Source organism: Cinclus cinclus, chromosome 4 (assembly GCF_963662255.1).
Source record: "Cinclus cinclus chromosome 4, bCinCin1.1, whole genome shotgun sequence".
Classification (NCBI taxonomy): Eukaryota; Metazoa; Chordata; class Aves; order Passeriformes; family Cinclidae; genus Cinclus; species Cinclus cinclus.
Window position 1 is genome coordinate 52,948,537 of NC_085049.1, and position 21,853 is coordinate 52,970,389.

Genomic DNA, 21,853 nt, shown 5'->3' on the forward strand with positions numbered 1-21,853 from the left:
AAGAAATTTCACAAGATATTTCAACAACGAATGTTTTGGCAAACAAAAAAACTTATAGCTGTTAAACATTTGCCATGCTAGCTTTCTTTGCAATTTTACCTTTGTTTCCATAAGGGTAACATACAAAGAAGCTTAAGGACCTGAAAGCTAGAGCAACTTGAGGATGTGAAAGCACCCTGCTTATCTGAACATGAAAGAAGTTGATAGAGAAAGTTACCTGTCCTTATTTTGTTAAATGATGGCATAAGAGTGCCAGACTGGTAAAAACATTCTGCTTTGTCAACAAATCCCACTTGACATTTGCCTTAACAAACCAGATAACGTTGCAAAAATTCAGTTAAATGAAGTCCCAGCCCCTTTATTTTCTGTTTAGAAGTATAAATACAGCCTCCTTCCTTGAATTATAAAGTTATAAGTGTCTTATCACAAATAAAGGAAAATTTAAGCCTTGCTGACTCCCAAAGAAAGCACATGACTAAATTATAAATTGTTTAAATATTTGATGCAGAGCTAAAAAACCCCACTTCCACAGAGACTGGATTTCAAACAAGTCCCTCTTCTTGCTGCTTGCAATTTATCTTTTGTCAGAATAATACCAGATCATGACCAAGGAAATCTCATGTTGCCCTTTTAAGGCAAGCTAGAGTTTTAGTAATGTGCTCTCAATAAGGAACAATAAGCTGCTTTTCCAGTGACTTACTGTCTCACATCAGATTTACAGTACAGGCATGTTGAACCAGGAAAGTCAGTAGTATAATAAAAGTAGATAGCTACTTTTTAAGTTTACTTACATGATTCATTTCCTCCTGGAGGCTGGTAAAAAGAAAGGCCCAAGGATACTACAGCTGCAATTTCTAATATAATTAGCGTAACATCCTGTAGTGCTTCCCATACTAACTGAAGAAATGTTTTTGGCTTTTTAGGAGGTATAAAGTTCTTTCCAAACACTGCTTCTCTCCTTTCTATATCTGCTGGATTTCCACTTAAACCTATTTAACAATAAGATAAAGTTAGTGACACTTAGACACATTTCACTCTCACATTAGGAAGCCACTGATGTTTCCCACTCATGAAATCAAGTCCCACTTCATATTTTAGTAACAATAACAAAAAAGCCACATCTCAAGCATAACTACATAAGTAATACCCTTAAATCAGTCACTATAGAAAGCCAGATATATTTTACAATTCTCACCTTGCCAAAATAAAGTTGATGGTCTACCTGCTTAATATGTCACTTAATATGACATAGGAACAGAGTAATAATAACACACATACCTTTGTTCAAAGTAAACAAGTTTGCAAGACAAGATCATTAGTAGAGTTACTACTATTGAGACTGAGTAGCACCATAAAGCTTTAGCAAGACCACAGCCCTTGAAGGCAGCTCTGGTTCCCAGTGTAGGGATTCTGTATTCAGAGACAACATCCTAGGATCCTAAAAGTAATGTAACATTTATAATGAGATGTTTATTATAATTAAAAATGTAACTCTTATAATTATTGTATTTCAATATTAATTATTATAAAAAATACTAATAAAAGTCGTTGAAGCTTGGCAGGCATCAAGTGGAAAGATTTATGATGCTGCTTCCACCTGGAGTGGGGGTAGCTATTTGCTCTTCTGCAGCTTCACTTTCTTTGTATCTCTTCTCACACAGAGAGGGCCCATGTTTAGCACTATGCCAGGTCTGTCTCCTCAGATTTGTACCTATCATCTTTCATATATGGCTTATTTGAGTCCTCAGTCTTGGTTCTTGCACTATTCCTAAGGGACGCTACAAGACTAGAGAGAGGGGCTTACACAAAAGGCTACAGCATGTTTCAAGAGTTTGCCACGATCTTAAAGGAATACTAAGTATTTTTAGTGGAAGGTCATGCACTCACAAGGTCTTCTGTGAGCACACCTCCTGGCTACTCCTTTAAAAGTTTCCAGCTGATTAACCCACCATTCATAATTAAGCTACTAGCTTATTTTTTCAAATCAAAATTGCTAAATTTCAAGGCATGTTCAGAGCAAAGGTCTGGATGCTTCAACCATATTGACCCCCAAAGTTATGATCAGAACCAGCTTAGACAACTATTTTATTAGTAGCAATTTTTTTACTAGCTAACCCAAATGCTTAGTGACAAGGGCGTTGCAAACATACTAGGTCATAAATAAGAACAGTAGCCACTGCAGCTGGCTTTCATAATAAGGGGGTGTTTAACCGCTCTAGCAGACACTTCCTAGAATCATCACATATTTCAAGACACTTTGAAAAGGCTACTGAACTGCAAAGCTCCGTTTTAAATGCTAACAACTGCTATGGAATCACTTAACTGAAAAGCAAACTACATGCAGATCTCTTCAAAAGTGAAATGAATTAAACACACTCTGTGTATATGATAAATTACATTTGTTCTAACAGTCTTCAATTCATTTCAAATTCATGTCTTTGAAGGCTAAATACAAAGGAGCAATTGTATTTGTTAGCCATAACCTTATACCTCTTGCAGTTCAAGCTTTAAGGTGCTTACTTTCACTCTCAATTCAAAGAGCACTGCAAGACTATTTTCAAAATTAAACTATACATTACAGGGTCTACAGAAACTCAGGACAGCATGGTCATTCCAAAAGGCTGGGCCATATTGCTATTTTGCAAAAGATACTACTTCTCTATTCCTTTTACATGGCAGAGTTTGGAAATTTATATACATAATGTTATCAACATCACTCTCTTCCTCCTTTTACAGAGTACCACAGTTCAGAACATCAGAAATATACAGCAAAGGTCTTTGAAGAATGAAGTGTTTCCAAATGAGGCATAAAGTCAAGCTACTATCAGAACCACTAAGTGAAGATCAGTAAATAAGCCTAGCAAAGATAAAAACCATTTGTATTTTTAGTATAAACTATAGTACACCATACACCATTACTGAACTTCCTACATTTACCACACAGCTGGCAATTTCACAGTTTACAATCTACAGTTCTGAGGTCAAAACTACTGCCATTGTTTTCTTAATTATGTGTCTTAACCAGAGTAATTTAATGTTATTTGGGGTTAGGTAAGGAACTAGTTAATGTTTCATTTTCAGATTTTATTACAAACACCTCTATCTGTCCCAAATATAAGACAGACTTTTGCTACTAAAGATGTGTCAAACATTCATTTTGCAGATTTGTTTACATGTAAGCAATAAAGTCTGCTCAGTGCCTTTTTTTTTTTTTAAGTAATACTGGTAAAGGACTGCTCCCATTTCTCATTTCAAATCAGATAAGTTTGATCCAAATTTTGCCTGAAAACAGACGTTGTCCTACATTGTCAACAACTTCACAGCAAAACATGGAACAAGCTGAACTCATCCACTGTGTACCATGTCAGAACTACCTGTACTTTTCCTGTGAAGCCACTGGTAATTGAATAGTGCTAAGAGTGTCATGTCATAAAGAAAGCATCTGATTAGGAAAAAGTGTCAAAGGGACTTGCAGGTATAGACACAACGTTTTAGAGAGCTAGTATTATCATAATGCATAACAGTTTTCTGCAAGATCTTCCCTAGACTTTTCTCCATTAGTACTGTCTCCCTTTCTATACTTACGATTTGAATTTGACAAAAGTGGAGACATAGTTCTACCTTTACAAGAGCTCTCCAGTACTACCTCCAGAAAGTTTATAGCAGGTTACCTGACAGAGAGGCTGATTGTCCTAAAATTTCATGTTGTGGTTTAGAGCCAAAAGGACACCTCTGTTGAACACTGTTCTAACTCATCTTGACCTTTTCTGAGCCTGTTAACACGTTCAACTCTTGAGTCCTTGGTGTGTTTGTGAGCTTCTCTCACACTTAAAAAGGGATGGTGACCTTTTATTAAGTCAGTGACTGTATGTAACTGATTGCAGTGTACATCTAAGTGTCGAATCCTTTTGAAAGTGAAAGCCCTTGATCACACAGCCCTCAGTACAGCACAATCAATCTGCAGGAAAGGACATCAAACCCTTGAGTTTCAGTACGCTGACACTCATCACTCCCATGTGTCAACCTGCTTGTTTGTTACATTAAGAAACAAAGTGAATCCTGCAGTATACAAGGTATTTGGTGCTTAGTACATCGTGGCTATGTAAAATTGTATGTCCACATAGCTTGCAGTAATAATGGACCTTTAGCTTTGCAGATAACTATACAACAGAATTCAACTCTCTGTTCAATTCCCAATTGTAGAAAACTACATCCATTTCACTGAGAAAGCAAACTGCTTTTCAATACTATGCAACAGGCCAACAGGGTAACAAGAGCCTATTGCTCCTGAGATGTGTTACACTGCTTATACACTACAGTGCTTCACACACATGCACTGTACTTTACAATTGCCAAGGAACAGAAGTTTGTACTCTTCATGTTTTACAAACTTCTTCATCCTGAAATTGGTCTACTCCCATCCACTGGTAGTTCAGCCATGTCAGCTGGCTGCTCTCAGTTTGTTAAGAGGAGCCCTGTTCATGTACTGATAATTTCAGGAGTCTGGAAATCAGGAGTCTGGCTTCAAAAGCAGATCAAGCCAAAACATGCTAAATGCAGATGTACCCAGAGGTACCTTACGGCATTAGTAGGCTGTTCTTGGTCCAAGAAGGCAAATCTTTCCATAGCATTTCTGAAGAACAGAAAGCAACGGCTCTCCAGGGTTAAGACAGCAGGTACTTTACTGCCACCAACATGACACCACATTGGTTAAAATCTGTGTGAGTCCTTAAATGCAGAGACACTACAATTTGCCAAAATCTTGATTTTGGTACTTCTCAATTGCTCTCAACAGCAGGACTTCACAATAAGTTTCAGCTAATGTTTTTAGATATTTTTATTTAAGTGCAGTTTACTGCAAGTACTACAGTACATAGACACTTACGCAGTACGATTTTCATCTTTCAAAAATACACTTAATAGTTTTCATTTACGTTGGAAGAAAACAGCAAGAAAAAGCCAGGTCTTAAGGAGAACTTCTGGAAGGTTCTCAAGAAGGAGACTTAATGAATTTATTTCTTTATTTCTACACATTTGTACAGTCTATTTTGGAGTAATAACTCCAGATATCAAAAGCATCATGTAGCTACACTTTACAGAATGCCACTAAGTCCAACATGGTAAAGACTCCATAAGAGATGTTTATTTCTAGGGAATAATATCATGTAATCACTTTGGAAAACTTCTTCTAAGAATACATGTTAATGCTTGAAGCTATATTGATAATTATTTTGCCTAGCTCAAATGAAATCTACAGAAATACTGCAGATTTAAAAACTAGATCCTGCTATTAAGAATTCAACATAGCACAAACAGAAAACAAGTAATCAGTTTTAAAAATTGCTGCATTAGCAAATCCAAGAACTTGGTAGCCACACAGAAAGATTAATAAACCCTGCATTAGATTATTAAAACCCTGGGCTCTACAACAGCATGATCAGAATTGTGAACTATAGATCATATGAGCCATTCAGAAAATTGATATTTTCACAGTGAATTGAACACTGCTATGTTGCATAGCTATCCGCAACAGATATCTACACCAAGGAACTTTGTTCCTAGTGCAGCTTCATTAATACAACATCTCACATGCAGTTAGACCAGAAGAAAAAGAACCCTTGCTTATTTATTATTGTGGAGTACTTCTGTCTTAAAGGAACAAGAAGCGATATTTTGTTATGGTAACCAAAATGCTTTTACAAACTTTGTTCTATCAAAAAAAAAAAAAAAAAAAAAAAAAAAAAGGCAGTTTGCTGACTAAGGCTTTTACTAAATGGAGTTTCCTCAATAAGTGTTAACATTTACTTACCTTCATTAGGTGAAGTTTTCAATTTTGTGCAGATGCCATGTACATCACCATAGCATTCCTGTATTTTATGCAGTGCATCTGCAGCTCGAAGTTCCATAAGAGAACGGAGCTCTGCAAGAGTAACTCCAAAATCTCCATGATTAGCTTCTTTTACAGCATTTTTTACGCTGCTATATGCAACCGAGTTGTTCGCCATGTCACCCATGATGCATGCAGTCTTTAGCGTGGACAGTTTCCAGTGAGGAACAAAATTTCAACTTAAAATATTTCCAAAAGGAAAATAAATCCTTCGGGTATGAAGACAGTCAGGAGAGCAGACACATCACCCAAGCAAGAGAGCCCGTCTGGAGAGATATCTTTGAGGCTGTCCCATGGTGTGTTCTGTTCCCCAAAGCCAAAAGGCATGTACAGTCTAGGGAGAGAATAAATACACATTTGGTTACACAACAGCTACACTGAAATGCATTGTAAGACAACCATTGCTTTTTGTACTAAGGTGACAGGAAAAAATTTATTTTTAAATTTCCTATAATATTTTTACTTTGCATTCCACGGGCAAGAGCAACAAGGAAGAAAATGGATGTTTCTCATCTCTAAACAACTTCGCATAATTGGATTTTCTTAAATCATTAACTTTATAACAACTGTTGCCTTTAACACTGGCATTTCCTTCATATGTCCATATGGCTCACCATCAAGCAGGAACCTTTAAAAAAATCTAAAATTAAACCTGTTTCCTGGGAAATGGAGCTTGTAGCATCCACAAGTGATGCCACATGGGAAAAGAACATGTTCATTAAAAATCCCCACTTTCAAACAATGCTCTCACCCCTCAGTTTGGAAAGAGCAAGCTTTCTTGTGTTCCCATTAATGAGACATGGGAAAAGAAAATAACTCAAGAAAAACAACTTCAACACTAAGATAGCTCACACATGAAATACTTTATTCTAAGTAGGATTATATCTTCAGGCAGACCTAGCTCTTAAAAATTTTTTCTGCCCATACTGTTTATCCCTGCTCCAGCCCATTCAATCACAACTCAAGCCTCACAGAGTATTTCTGTTTAATTCTTTGGAGAGAGGGAAAAAAATGCACAATACCACCTTTCTACAGAAGGGATGAGGAGACTGAGAGCAGTTCTTCTGTCTGATGATCAGTGAATTGTAGCTGAGAAATTATCATCTAGCCACAGGACTCTGAACCTGCACAAGCATTCTATATATAATCCCTGCCCAGCTGACACATCTTGCATGTACACAGCAGTGCAGTGCACACACAAATTCCTCATGCCTGTGTGAAGATTTTCTGTGTGCCAAAACCAAACATCTAACCACATAAGTCAGCTTTATTGGCATCATGGAGTGCAATGAACATGTGTAACAACATATTCCCCCACGAAACTTGACTGCCAGGCTCAGATGAACAATAACTTGGATGCTCCAGGCCAACAAGATCCTCAGGTGTCATATGCCTAGCAAAGGCAACAATATGAAGGCAAAGCATCAGCAAACAAGATTTCTAGCTACTTCCCTGCCAGCTTAGAGGGCTGTTTGGCTGAACTGCTGAGTCTATGTTGAAGTAAAGGTATAAGCACACACAGTTCCCAGAAATTTAAGGTTCTGGTTCCAGGAAAGATTCAGATTTCTGCTCTGGAAACAATCAGTTGCAGCTATACTAAATTTACCATTTAAAGCACCATGTCACAGTACTTTTTTTGCACTGGGAGCAATCGCTGACACTGTAAGCCCCTGAATTTATGTCACCTGACCACAAGTGACAGGCCCATCTCTGGCAGAACTACAACTTCTACAACTGCAACTGCTCTTCTCTTTCTGTCTCAGGAGATTCTGAGAAAACCACTGTCCATGGCTGTTTTCCAGAGAGTGACAAAACCATAAAGCAATCAATATTCACATGCATAAAACTTCTAATGTTCTATAATACCAGAAAAATTCTCAATTTAAAAATTAATTTTAAATCTTCATTGTTTTCTCTGTTACTTGCAAGAAAATGTTGCAACAGTTGAAGAGTCCATGATGATGGTGTTAGCCTACATGCTAGGATGTAGTTTTGATTAAGACTCTAATGAGTTCTGTTAGACTATCCTGCAAGTGAAGAATTTCAAGCAAACCGTGTATGAAAGAGTTTTCTTTAAAGACACATCACATTGTTACCTAATGCCCAAAAGCTGTATGTTGTTGTCCAGCTGGCAGCCTAGAAGGATTTATCAGCTGGCATCTGATCATAGGCTATGACAGTATAACAAGAAGCAGATCAGGCAAATGAGTTTGTATAGCTATGGAGAAGATGCTGCAGCTGCTAATTAGGTAAAAATAGAACCAGCAGAAGCCCCACAACCAATTACATCAAACTTGATTCAATTTTCATTAAGGAAAGCTCTGTTCAAGCCTCTGGCAGGAGCCCTGTACTTGATGCCCAAGTTCACCCAAATCCAAGAAAAAAGGATAGGATAAGCTACAGCTTTAGTCACTATTCACTTGCCCTCAGAATTTTTAAGACTTCCTCTCTCCATATATATATATGCATAGAGTGGGCAAAACTTGCTTTCACATGCAGCTGAGCTTAAGAGCAGTAACTCTGCTTAGTCATAACTCATAACTGTGTGCTTCACACTCAAGTTCTAGCCTCTCTATGCATCTATATCAATTTTTACTAATAAATAATAATCCAGATTAGTCATTAATAAGTTTATACTGAAGGGGCTTCTCTTCTATATGCTCTAAATGCCATCCTAACAACCCCATATGAACCCTAGGGTTCACGGGCAAATTCAATAAGCATGCATTAACTAGGAAAAAAGTGTAGTCCTACAGATCAGCTCTAGTAGTGATACAAACTATTTGGTACTTCCATTAGTTAGCAAAGAACTGTGGAAAATTGAAAGGAACAGTGTGAAGACTTCAAATTCTGAATACTGAGCAAGTGCAATGTTGCTCCAGATCATAAAAACTTGATTAAACATTATCGATTTTTACACAAAATCAGACCAGGATCTGCTTTAGTAGTCCATTTTTACAGGACATTTTAACAGAGAGCACAATGGCTCCTTGTCATACAGGTATAGAATGGACTTAGGTTTAAAACAGGTTTTTCTGTGGGAATCAGCAAAGAAACTAACTTTAAGAAATATCCTTAATGCAGTTTTGATATAAAATCTCGCAACATTCAATCAGTTCCTGTTACAGCAAGTACCAAGAGTCCACTTCTGTAACATTAGTGGTGATGCATAATGAAATTATTGACTGGAATTTAGTAGCATAAAATAAAGTGCATTTTAAAGCTACAAAGATCATATAATAGTATTTGTCATCCCAACTAATGAAATATTTTAATTTTTTTCACCAGTTTTTCAGTTCTCAATTATTGCATCAGCCATTTGAAATAACTGAATAGCATGAGCTCTGAAGCACTATAGTTTAAAGCAACTCACCTCAAACTTCCAATCTGTTAATATCTCAGATTATAAATTCAAGAAACAGTTATCAAGCTAAAACTTATTTACACACCACTGCTGAAGTTCCAGCCTATCTAAAGTTTAATCCAGTTGAAGTTGTGTTAGCATCCAGCTTAAACAAGCTGCATATAAAAAGATTAAGATGTCTATCTTTCAATAGATACATCAACTTTTGAATAATCCTTTATCACTGACACTTCGTTTATCCCTTTATATCACTGAGACTAGGAATAACTTTAAAAGCTATTATTCTCTGTCACATGCAAGTGACTAAATAACTTGAACTGCAGAGGCACATTTCAGTAGCAGTACATACTCTCACAGGTAGGATTCAGATACTTGTGTAAATCCCTCTGAGAAGACCTTGCAACTTACCCATTAAACAAAGGTTAGACAACTTTACCAATGTTGGAAGTTCAAAAACATCAAAAGATTCTATAGTTGGATTGGAGAAAGAAAAGCTCTAAACACAACTTTGCATGTAGAGATGCTTAGCAAAGCTTGAAGAGACTATAGATTACTTGCCTGTTAATGCTACCAGAACATTCTTGGCTGACCAAATTAGAAGCTGCAACACATTTTTGTAAGTGTTCCTGTGGTGGCACAATTACAACTGTCCAGATGCACAGGACCTAGCATAACTTAGACCCCTATCCAAGCTTTTCCTATGATTACATTTACATTTAATACTTGCTTCACTAACCTACAAGGAAACACAATTTTCTTTATCAACGTTAAAACACTTAAGCACATACATGCCTCAAGAGTCAATGCTTCAGCAATTATAAATTTTGTCACTCAATTTAATTTATACAACTACTTGAACAGTATGCATTCAGATATCGAGCATTAGCTTCTAGTGTTTGACCTTCAGCAACACACTAAAATTGGGCCCTGTAATGTAGGAAAGGGCTTGCAAAGTGATTATCTCAGGAAAGCCTTTGTTTAATCTAATTAGTTCGAAGAATACCAGACAGATCTGCATACCAAGAAGCTGTTGCGATAAAAACTGTCCCCATGTTTCAGGTGTCATGCCTTTTAACCTGCCTACAGCTTCGAAGATACTGAAAAAATTATAATATGCTTTTGCACAATTTATGCGATCCACAGTTTCAAGCCATCACATAACATTGGAGAGATGGGGGGAAGAAAGAAGGGAAATTGTCTGCAATATTATTATAAAGGAATATTATTACAATGAAAAGTAACTGTAACTGAGAAAGTAACCTGGAAATCATATTGAAATTGACTGAGCTATTATGCTCTGAAGGGTCAAACTTCTTCCTGTACGAGACAGATCCTCCCACCTACTTGACAGGCTACAGAAACTCACCAGCTGTTTCACAAGGACTATGAATGAATGCTAATGAAGCAAAATGTTAATACATAACAGTATGCATTTACAAGTCACTATTCTGTATGTTGAATGTGCCTAACTGAACAAAGAGGAGTTAAATAATTTCAGTGACATGCTGTTGTTTTAAAGCAAACATCTCAGACAGCCTGGTTTTGAAAAGACAAGCAGACTGAAGAACTAAGAGGCAAAAGGCACAAAGTTTTTAGCATATCATCTTCAGCTTTAAATATGTCCAACAGTGTTGTAATGACAAGTTTTGGTTATTACAGCTTATGTGCTATAAACAGTAAATTCATCAAAGGTCACGACTTTTGCTTAGTTTTCAAAGAGAAATCTGATTTAATTCTGAAGCTTAATCTCCTGGGAAGCAGATGTACTTACCTATCTGAAATAAAAACTGGCCTAGATTCTACATTGGATTTAAGCACTGGTATTGCCCTTGATCATTGCGGGGAGGTTGGACAAGATGACATTTAAAGGTCTTTTCCAACCTAAATTATTCTGTGATTTATGGCATTTAATCTAAGTGATTTCTGCTGCCTACTGTGATTGACACTTTTAGAAACTGTTTCACTCATTGATGGTTTCTTTCCTTTAAGACCCAAAATTTATTTCTTATAGAAATGACAGCAAACAAATTAGGACTTCAGTAGTCTGAAGTCAGTTTGGTAATAGTACAAATTAGCAGGGGTCACACACAGATTCTACATAATTTTTGTCCCATTTTCGTAGCAGAAAGGAAAAATTGCATGAGTCTTGAAGATGAGTTATTATGGCATGAAGGACATAAGCTTCTCTTACAAAGCACCATGGTCCATGGCCTCTGCCAAGAGCCCAGCAAGCAAGCAGACATTTTGTTATGCTATCAACCATCTGCACAGCCTGTATTGCCCTGCCTTGTCCAAGCCATGGCCTCTCCCCACTCACAAAACACTCAGCTCCACCTGAAGTGACACCTGGATTAACAAGCAAGATCAGAAAGTGCTAGATAGAAAAGTTTCAGTAGGAAACTATTTTATCAAGAGTTTAAACTAATCATTAGCTTTCTGAAGTAACCAGATAGATATTACTGATCCAAAAATAGACAGACTGATACCACAAGAAGGGCCTCAGATAAACCTATAGCCACTTTCAAGGAACATCAGAATGAGACATATTGGAAAATCCCAGAGGACAAAACCACTGTGATGATCAATGAAGAAAGTGTCAGGTGTTCCATGTGCTTGAAATACTAGCCTTTCATAGTCACCTATATAATATTACATTGCTGACTTGTCCACAAGACAACAAACTCTTGAAACAAAACTGTGCAAAAACATCAAATTTTCAACCATTTAAAGCACTTTTCTGCAGTCCACACCTCTGATCAACACTCAGGCAGCTTCTCTCTTGGCCGCCCACAGGCCCTGGAGCTTCCTTCTTCTGTACTTCCTTTTCCTAGGCTCTTCTACTTTCTGCTCCATGATGACCCTATAAACTAAAGGCTACATTGAAGAGGACTGTTTGTTATACAAGGTTATTCCAGTTTAAGACTATAATCCCAGTGAAAAAAGTTTAAACCTCTAAATATGACTCTGTCCTATCCAAAATAATTTTGAGTGCGCTCAAGTACCTAAAATGCATTTACCGTGTGTGTCAGCTTCCTCATCTAACTTGAGGTGACTTGAAGCTGCCAAAATTTTGACTAAGACAGATGACAGCTGAAGACCAACCTGCTGGTGTTTAAAATACAAGAAAAAACATGTTTGCCCAAAGCCCATCAATATTTTCCTTTCCTTCAGATCCACTGTCCTAAATAATATGGCTGACGATTTCAAGCTTCTTAATCCTGCACAATTTAGGATAATTATGCTGCAAACTAAGTTTTTTTTAACAGATCCGTCATATTAACAGGTAAATCTATAAGCCTTATAGTACTTCAAAAAAATGTAGTAAAGTCCATAAACAAATTATCCATTAACAAATATTCACTTTACTAGATTCATGAATAACACTTTTCTTATCAACATTTGTCAAAATCACATAGACAAAAATGACAAGACAAATATGTCTGGTCACCCTATAAAAAAAGACAGGGTAGTAACATGGCAACCAACTCACTAAAATGATGGATTGTAAGACTACAAGACTTTACTAGTATTCCCAAAGTACAAAATGTGTTCTGGTCACAAACCCTGACAGGTATGTGTTAGAGGCATATGGCATTACTATATGCAACTAAGTTTTAAGTAAAGGAAAAGTGAGATGGTACCAAATTTCATCCAACAGAGACAGTTGGATGCCTGGATTTCAGTTATTTGTTGCATTTAAAGCTCAGTGCAATGGATTCAGATGACAATGTCAGCAAACCAGCAGCTGACTTCCTCAGTTATCCCTACAGGTATATGACTTGTCTTGAGAAATCTTTTCACCTTTTTTTTCACAGAACTTATATTTACCATTTCACCCTGATTTCAACATTCTCCATTTTTTTTCTTCCAGAAAGCATGCTTTTATGCTAGTATCCATTTATGCAGAGCAGTAGGTTTTTGACTGTGATCATGCTTCATGACATCAAAGAGATGCAAAAAAGCTCTTTAGATTTATGATCCTTCAGGCAAAAGGCAAAAGTCCAGTTTTACCTGATTTTTCTTGTATTCAGAAAACTTCAAAAGAAATTGAAAATTAGTCTTGAAACTACAAGGAAATATTTATGCCTATGAGATGAAGCCTAATTACTTCCATAAAGTCACTCTGTATATAATCAATTCCTTTCTGTTAGGGCAGTAAAATTAACTTAGGTAAAGTTTTAAGGCTTTTCTTGCTACTTTGGAGTAGCTTACTGATATGTACAAACAGTATCACAAAACAGTCTATATGCTTATTGAACCATAAACAGGTAATATATAAATCATTATAATTATGTGGTAAAGGATCAATTTAAAATCCTCAAAATCACCATCCCAACCAAGGAAAGGTCTGGAATGCAAGAAAAATAAAACAAAAACCTCAGGTCTGGTCACCCATCTCAATGAGACCACACTGTGATGCTAAATTAGACATGTTTTATCTTCTTGTGGCCAAAGTTTAAGAAGCTTCGCTCTTGGCCTGTAACAAGTCAATTTGAGAAACATCATCTTCAGATTTTTCACAAACCTTCTGGAAATACCTGACCACAGTATACCCTTGTCCTCTAACCCTCAAAGAGCCTTACTTCTTCAGAAACCTATATTTTGAAAGCTATGCTATCTTCCCCTGAATGTCATTAATTCCTGTCTGCCAGAAATATACCAAATAAACTGGTTTAAAGAGTCATTCTGAGAAAATCCCTTTGAAAAACTGAAATTATTTTTGCCATCTTCACTTCCTAAGGAGACAGAGGGTTTTTTTAATTCAAATACCATAACTAATACACACCTGAGCAGCACACCTGAGAAATACATCACAACTTTGCTGCTCCTGCTGGCTATGGCAGGAGGTCCAGGGGTCCTTTTTGTTTGTAAGAGTTTTTTTTACCTCAATATTTGAATTTGAGAATCCAGTGTACAGCTCTGCAGAAACACAAGAGTGAAATCTCTTGCAAATTTCTTTATTATTATTATTATTATACTGCTCATCCCTTTAGTTCTTTTTGTTAAGTTCTGAGAACTTAGCTCACTCATCCATTCTACTGGCCCTCCTCTTTCTGGTACAGTGCAAGAAGCACGTTCAGTAGGTTTCAGCTCATGGTATTACCTGACATATTTTATGATTTAGTAAGGCTCCATGTTGCTTCATCCCTCAGGGGCATCTCCAGTTTCAAAACTAGTTTTTCCTCATGGTTATACTTTTCCATTTGTCTGAAGTCTGATACCCACTTAAAGGCTAAGTTGTCATGCTCCCTGCACTGTCACACACTTCCAGCTACTCCAAACTTTATCACCCATGCAGGGTTGGTTGCTGGTCTGGGATAGTTTTACACACATGGCTGAAATTTAGCTATTGGCACCTGCCTGCAGAATAACGGTAAATTAATTGCTCTGTGATCAGCACACACACAACAATCCCATCCAATATAAGATAATAAATACTTCTCTCAGGAGTTTGTTTCTTTAACATAGACAGGGAATATGTAAGCAGTGGTAGTAGACCTCAGTACAAAACTGAGATTCCCATCACAGTACTTTGTAACTGTAACAAAGCACCAAGTCTGTCCCATCCTCAGGTGACCAAAGGTACGGCTGTGCTGCAGTGACATGATGTAACACTCCCACTCAGAACAGTCCTGAAGCAGCTCTCATTATTTGACACTAACAACACTGCAACTTACACCTGCCACCTTTATCCTTTTGCAGTGGGAAAAGCCATGGACTCTGCCAGCTGCATTAATGAAGTAACAGGGTATGGGAAGTCTGCTGTTGCAACAGTCACACAGGTAACCCCGGGCCTGGAACACACACTTCTTGTGTGCTTTTCTACTCTTCTATACAGCACCTCAGCCACTGAGAGAAGGTATTTCATTTTGGGTCCTGCTCTAAGTCCATCTCTCATGGGATATACAGCACTTCAAACAGTTTTGGTACTTCTACCTTTACTAATGCTTTTCGTTTTGTTTTTTTTTTTTTTTTTTCTCACTGCTCTTGCTTTCTCGATGTACTTCTATGATCTTTTAAAACAGTTTTTTTTCCTAGCCACGAAATCTGCCCCTTTCCAGGATCCAAGGAGTAAGAAAGCACCTTGCCATGTTTCCAAGCTTCCATCCTCCCACTAGTTGTGATGGTAGCCATGCATTTTATGGTTCTATATCTGTGAGTGGGCTCTTTATAGCTGTGTGGTGCAGAAAGCTGTCATCCCAAAAGGATCTTCCCCACCTCAGTGAAGAAATTTAAATAGCAGCATTTCTACTGTCTGAACAAATTTTCCCACAAGACACCAGGAGGAGCTCCTTTATTTGCACAAGTCACACAAGCAATGTGGACATGCCAGATCAAGAGACAAGACACACATTCAGCTGATGCTAGAAGCATCTTTGTCATGGAACTATATGGCTGCCACCTTTAAGAAGACATTAAAATTCCCTTCAAGGAGAGGTTCTTCTTCACTCTGATGTTTCACTTTGTAGTGGGTTGAGCAAACCCAGGACACAAGCCAAGCAACTGGCCACCAAAAAAATAGCATGGTGCATCACTTTTCAGTGAAGGGCAGACATTGTTTGTTTTGACTGAACAGCAAATTCACCTGACTGTCAGACAATGGCTCAAGCAGATTTAGTAAATTTAACTAATTTCTCAGTTTTGGTAGGCTATATTAAATTGCTATACAAACTGTCTATGTGCAATACATAATCACAGCTTCATTCCCGAAGTCTTCAGTTGTGAAGAACTTTATTGAGCACAACTCTTAAGGTTTCTGAGATTACAAAGACTTCAGTGTTTGATTAATGATTAGAAAAAACAAAGTAACTCCAGACAAATGCAAATAAAACCGTGCTCCATTATAATATTTTTAAGTCCTATGCCATAGTAAAGGAAATCCCTTCTCCATAAACCAAATGCCTTAAGTCTTTGCTAGCACCAGTGGATCCTAATGTACTTTGCAGACAGCTCTGTTTCCAGTGCAATCAGCAATCATTCAAATTATGAGGTGAGCTAATTTAGCTCTGGCACAACCCCTCCAGGTAGGGAAAGTCCATGCCCTGAAGAACTTCACTGCAACCAACTGAACCTACTCGGTGCTCAGGATGAGCTATTTGATTCCCTTCACACCCCTGCCCTATCAAAGCACAAGGCTAGCAGAACTAAAGTGATAAACCAGCAAGCACTCAGATGCCTGGAGCATAACTACCTTCAGCATACACAGCAAGGTGTCAGTCTTCTGACAAGGTAGCTCTGAATCCTCAGTAGCAATTGCTAGTTTAACAAGCTTAATATTTGTCCTTCCAAAAGATGGTATCTAGATTGAAACCCTAATGAATTCAGCACAGCCAAGTGCTCACAGTTCAGCTGCAGCTGACCATCAGTACCAAGAGCCTACATACCCATGAAGACTTCAGGTCATCATTTTGACTCAGCAAAGTCAGATAATAATGTGTTCCTTCTACACAATGCTACTTCCCACAAGTGTTTGTTTTACAGTGACACATTGCAACAGTGTGCAACTCTAGCAATCATTTTGTTTTTAGTGATACCAAAAGCATACAGTGTCTCTAAAGAAAGGGAGTTGGGAAAGGCAGTATCAGCTTCTCCACTCAAGTGACAAACTTCAAGCATCTTGCTGAATTTGTGCATGTAATCACTGCTGATAGCACAAGCTCTTTAAATAACCAAGATTTGTATGTTCAGCTCATGGCTTCCAACAGGCTGCCTCAAAAGAGCAGCGCCATTGCACGTCTGACTGTACCACACCTTGGATCAGCATGAGATTATTTCACTATACAGATGAGTAAGGGCTCAGACTAACCCTTGTTAAGTCAGAAGCCAACTATATTTTTAATCTAAACCATGCAACTCACAAATTTCTCTTATGCATCAGGCAGGTAAAGCAGATTAAGGAAGACAAGAGCTTCCTCTAGCCTGAGGCTAGTAATACTCAGTGAAATGCCTGTTTCCCCAGTGGAGGGAGGTGAATGAGAAAATCAAGTATCATAAAACAAACGAAAAATGATGCAGCACCATGAAGCAAAATATAACATGAAGCACCCAAACTCCCACAGTTAGGGACTCAGTCTTTCTGAAGGTAATTTGGGAGATTGCTTCTCTGTTCCTATTGCTCTACTTTCCTAAGCAAACTCCTGTATCCCTGCTTTCCTCAAAAGATGCCATCAGTTGGTTTCTCAGCACTTTCAATAGACCCTTAAGCCTGAAAGATATGTAGCATTTGGAGAAGAGAAACCAGACTACTAGGAACCAGCTGTGCTAGGACTGGTCTCCAAAAAACCTGCTTTTCAGTCCCCTTAAGGATGATTTATTTTAATTAGTTTGTTTCAAGGGAAACATAAGGGGAAAGAATCCATCTGTAAACCTCTACAATGAAGAATTATTTTAGTAGCCTTTCAAAAAAAAAAAAAACAAACCAAAAAAATAAAAAAAAAACCAAAACCAAACCCCCCCCCCCAAAAATGAAAAAAAATTAAAAAAATACAAAACAAAAACAAACACAAAAAAACCCCAAACAACAACAACAAAATACCTACCTGGTATAGACAAGACTTAGAAAAAACTGGTGCAAGTATAAAATCTGCTAGTAACAAGTAGCAGACTTGTTATTCACACTTTCAGACCTGAGGTAAGGAAAACACTAGTAAGGAAGATGAAGTGAAACTTAATGAAAAGTCCTACACAGTGAAAACCACCCATACACCTCATTTCAAAGTTGTTACGAATTTGACTCATTTAAGTTACACATTAATTCAAATCTGTACACCATGATAAGCAGATTGACAGCCAAGTTCTACCATGGTCTCAAACCTATTAACTTCTTGCTTTGATTTTACTTCTATTATTTTACAACATTTATTTTCCATTTCCTCCTTTTCTCAAGGAGAGGGATGCTTTAAGAGACAAAAATTCACACCAATGGACTCCTAAATCACCCCCATGTTTATTCAGACATAGCAGCACAGCTTATAAATAATGTTGCCAATTCACCTTCAGGAAAAAAGCATGCATTAACAGGGAATGTTTGCATGTAGTTTTGTATGTTGCACTCAGACTTGTTACCAGTAGCTAGTATCTTGCTCTAGATTACTAATTGCACGTTGCTACTTAGTGTGTCAAACCCCTGCTACAGGAGTCAAATTTTTGCACATGCATCCACTGCCTTTGAAATCTTCTGCTCTCACCAGCACAGCATGAAATTTGAGGAAAGGTTGGTTTGTTTGGGTTGTTTATTTTTTGGACAGTGTGGGGGGGAGGGATGGGGTGGTGGTGGAAAAACTGATTTTGTGCAGTTATCTAATAAAGGAAGTCAGCAATGTGATCAGAGTATACAGTCAGAATCCAGAATCAAACTAAGTGTAAAAGAACAAACAATCTTAGGTAGTTACACAGCTGTCTGTCAAAGTCACAATCTAGTTTGACGTGTGATGCTTCAGACACATAATTAAGCTAAACAGCTTTCAAGACAGCTTTCTTCCTTAAAACTGAAAAAGTAGGTAGTTGCTAAAACATCACCTTGTTGTTGAGCAATTATTATTAAAATCAGTCAGCAGCTGTCACAAAGTATTTTTCAGAGAGCAAATATTTTCAAGTATTTAAACAATTGCATCACAGCAAAATTGCCCAAAGGAAGCCTAAACCAAGCTATTTTATTATTTTATGATAGTTTAAGATCATGATTCTCCAACTCATTAATTTGGAGATTTCTGAAACGTACTATTAGACGTTCCTAAAAAATTGATGCATTTTCCTGCGCATGGAGAATCCTCCATAACCTAATTAAATGGCCTATATTATGGAGGTCCATAAGGTTTGGTTTACTTGTCAACTTATATGATTACTAAAATAGAACTTTGGATATTAAAAAAAAAAAATGAGCAAGGCAGTAAAACTCTGAATTCCAATCATAATAGCAGGCATAAGAAGAGCATATTTGGTAGGAGGAATGAGCTTGTCATCTTGTGAGAAGTTGACTTGTTCTAACCTCTGTGTGAAGGCCTGGGCAACTGTCTGGTTTTTGCAGCCAAACAGTCCCTTCTCAGTACAGCAATGTCTGAAGACATCTGCAAATGGCCACAGGTACACCCAAAGAGAAATTCAACAGGAAGAGCTACAGTGGCCGCACAGAATTCTTAATTGAGTTTGCACAGTAGTTTTACTGTTCTGGAATATTTGACAGTTATGAATTATACAAGTAAAGTGTTTGGACAAAAGACTGTTTTCCAGGAAATGCATCCTGCAGGGTCAAAAATCTGGAAAATCTCAGACTACACAAGCAGGAGCCAGACTCCAGGTCACATGGTTCTTGCTCAAAGATGTTTTGAACTCGCAAATGGTAAAAAGGCAGTTTGGTTTATTATTTCGCTTATCCGGTTACTGACCAGTATATTAGGGTGGGTTACCCTTTTGCTTCTCTGAAACTGTTAAACTGTCAATGAATTCCACAAACTAAAAATAACCAGAGCAGTAGTATAATAGAATAATAATATCAGAAAACAAGACAGCAGAATTAACTACACTGGCATGTAAAGATGTCTATTGACTTTCAAGTGCAATTGTTTTGATTATGTTCATAATACCTACACATTCTAAGACTTTATTCAAGCCCAAACTTCTTCCGTCCTGGCTGAGAATTTTTATGTTGAGTATGTCTTCACATAGAAAGAAAAAGTAGTCTCAGAATAAGCAAATCAAGGTATATGGCGTTCTATAGAAGTAGGTAAGTTTTCTTCTCCTATGTGAGGCTATTAATCATAGCTCTTCATGTACATATAGAACACAATACCTATAAAAGTGGAGATGTCTAACTAGATGTACAAGTATTTTAATGGATAGCCCCGTCCAATTGTTGATACACAAAAACAGATCAGACTACAATTACAAAGGTATATACAACACCAGTGTTTACCATTATAGCAGGAGATAGCATCTGAGACACCTGATTAGCTTTCAGCAACTATTTGTTGACCCATTTTTCAGGAAAATTCCTCTTCTATTCATTAAACTGTTCTTAACTCAGAAACAGATGCAGGCGTATTCATAAGAGGGGCTACTCAGCTATTTAAGCTCATGAAAGCTACTTTTGCAGAGCCAGCAGAGGGAGTACAGACATCATTTTACTTATCAGCTGTGAAAAAGATACCTTGCAAGAAAGCACTAAAAGAGCTGTGCCTGCAAATGTAATGCACTTCGTTTAAAGCATGCCAAGAGCTTCCTCAGACTTTCGTAGACATGTATGTCAATGGGCAGTAGAGTTGGTGTTTTGTTTCTGATCCTCAACCAGCTGTCAGATCTTGAAAGTCTCATACCTGATGAATAGCAGGAGCAACTCTAACAGTACTAACAAGTACCATAAGGTCTGATGCTTCATATGCATTAAAAAAAAAAAAAAAGAAAGAAAAAAAAAGACCCCAAAAGCTCAGCAACAAAAACCATCGTATAGCTGCAATTCAAGTTTTTATTCCTATGGATTCTGCTGTTTCTCAGTTTCTGAAAAACCCAACCCTTTGGGCTGTCCATTTCTTAAGGGAACAACTGAAAGACAAGCTGAAAAACTCAAGAGTTCAAGACACCTCAAGCAAAGGAGCCAGGAAGGCACATAGCAGTATTGGACTAGAAGGTAGCAAACAGTGAACCTTTCTGCTGATATTCACAGAGGCACACACCTCCTGGCAAATCTGGTTTTACACAGCCTCTGAGGCAAGAGCTCTGCTGCTTTATTTAGCATTTCCATTGATCAGCCTGCTTTGGAGTTGACAATTATGGCTGAACTGTGTTGACACAGGGGCGGGTGTGGAAACAGTTTTGGAAATAGAAATAGGCTTTGAGCAGATACATTGATAGCTTGTTGCCATCTCATGGAGAATGAACCCAAAACCCTAGACCAACATGAGACAAAACATGGCAAAAACTCCACAGACACCCACATTTTTTAGCCTACAAAATTGACTGGATGTTTTTATTCTTAAATAAAGTCCACATTTCCTAACTTATTGGTACAAGACTAATCATATAAAATTTCTTCCGATCTTACACATTTATCATATAATTTTCTTGGTGGCTCTCTGTAAGTTTCACTATTTAAAAGTCTGTATATGAGTATGAGTATGTAAATTGACATAAACTCATACAAGTGCAATAAATGCCTTTGTCTCAAAGTTTCCCCTAGAAGAAGAGCAAAACACTCCTCCTCCCAAAGAAAAGATAAATTTCCATCATCTTAAACTTCACATGAACTTTAAAAAGCTTTGACAGCTTGAATCATTAGATTTTGATTACTACCTACCAAAGAATGTGCCTGTAGCTACATAATTTAGCCTTCACTTGTTTCAGGTTTTAAAAATAGAAGAACCACCCTTCAGCAAATTAGATGGCTGTTTTTCTTCTCCCCATCTACAAGAAAATGGTGTTCACTTCTCAACTTCATTTTCACATGGCAGATTCACAAAATTAACAAGTCAGAGTGGGCTGAACTAGTTCCCATCTTACAAAGCTTACATGATATTTTATAGCTGACTAAAAGGTTTCACCCCTATCATGCAACAAAGCTATCTCACAGTTTTGCTGTTAAAACCCAGAGATCCTGCAGTGTTCTCCAT

At 37.5% G+C, this 21,853-nt stretch overlaps 1 protein-coding gene across 18 annotated transcripts in view; it reads right to left on the minus strand.

Annotated features, from left to right (window-relative positions):
* Positions 1-6,145, minus strand: part of ATP2B1 (ATPase plasma membrane Ca2+ transporting 1) — a 32,519-nt gene extending 26,374 nt beyond the window's left edge. For 16 of the 18 annotated variants that reach the window (XM_062492090.1, XM_062492086.1, XM_062492087.1 and 13 more), the window contains exons 1-2: positions 5,810-6,145; positions 792-989 (exon numbers count right to left, since the gene is read on the minus strand). In XM_062492090.1, coding sequence (XP_062348074.1) covers positions 792-989; positions 5,810-6,014 — 403 coding nt within the window. In that variant the 5' untranslated portion in view covers positions 6,015-6,145. The remainder of the gene's footprint in view (positions 1-791; positions 990-5,809) is intronic. The other 2 variants (XM_062492089.1, XM_062492083.1) reach the window with 1 other exon arrangement.
* Between the last annotated feature and the right edge of the window lie 15,708 nt (positions 6,146-21,853).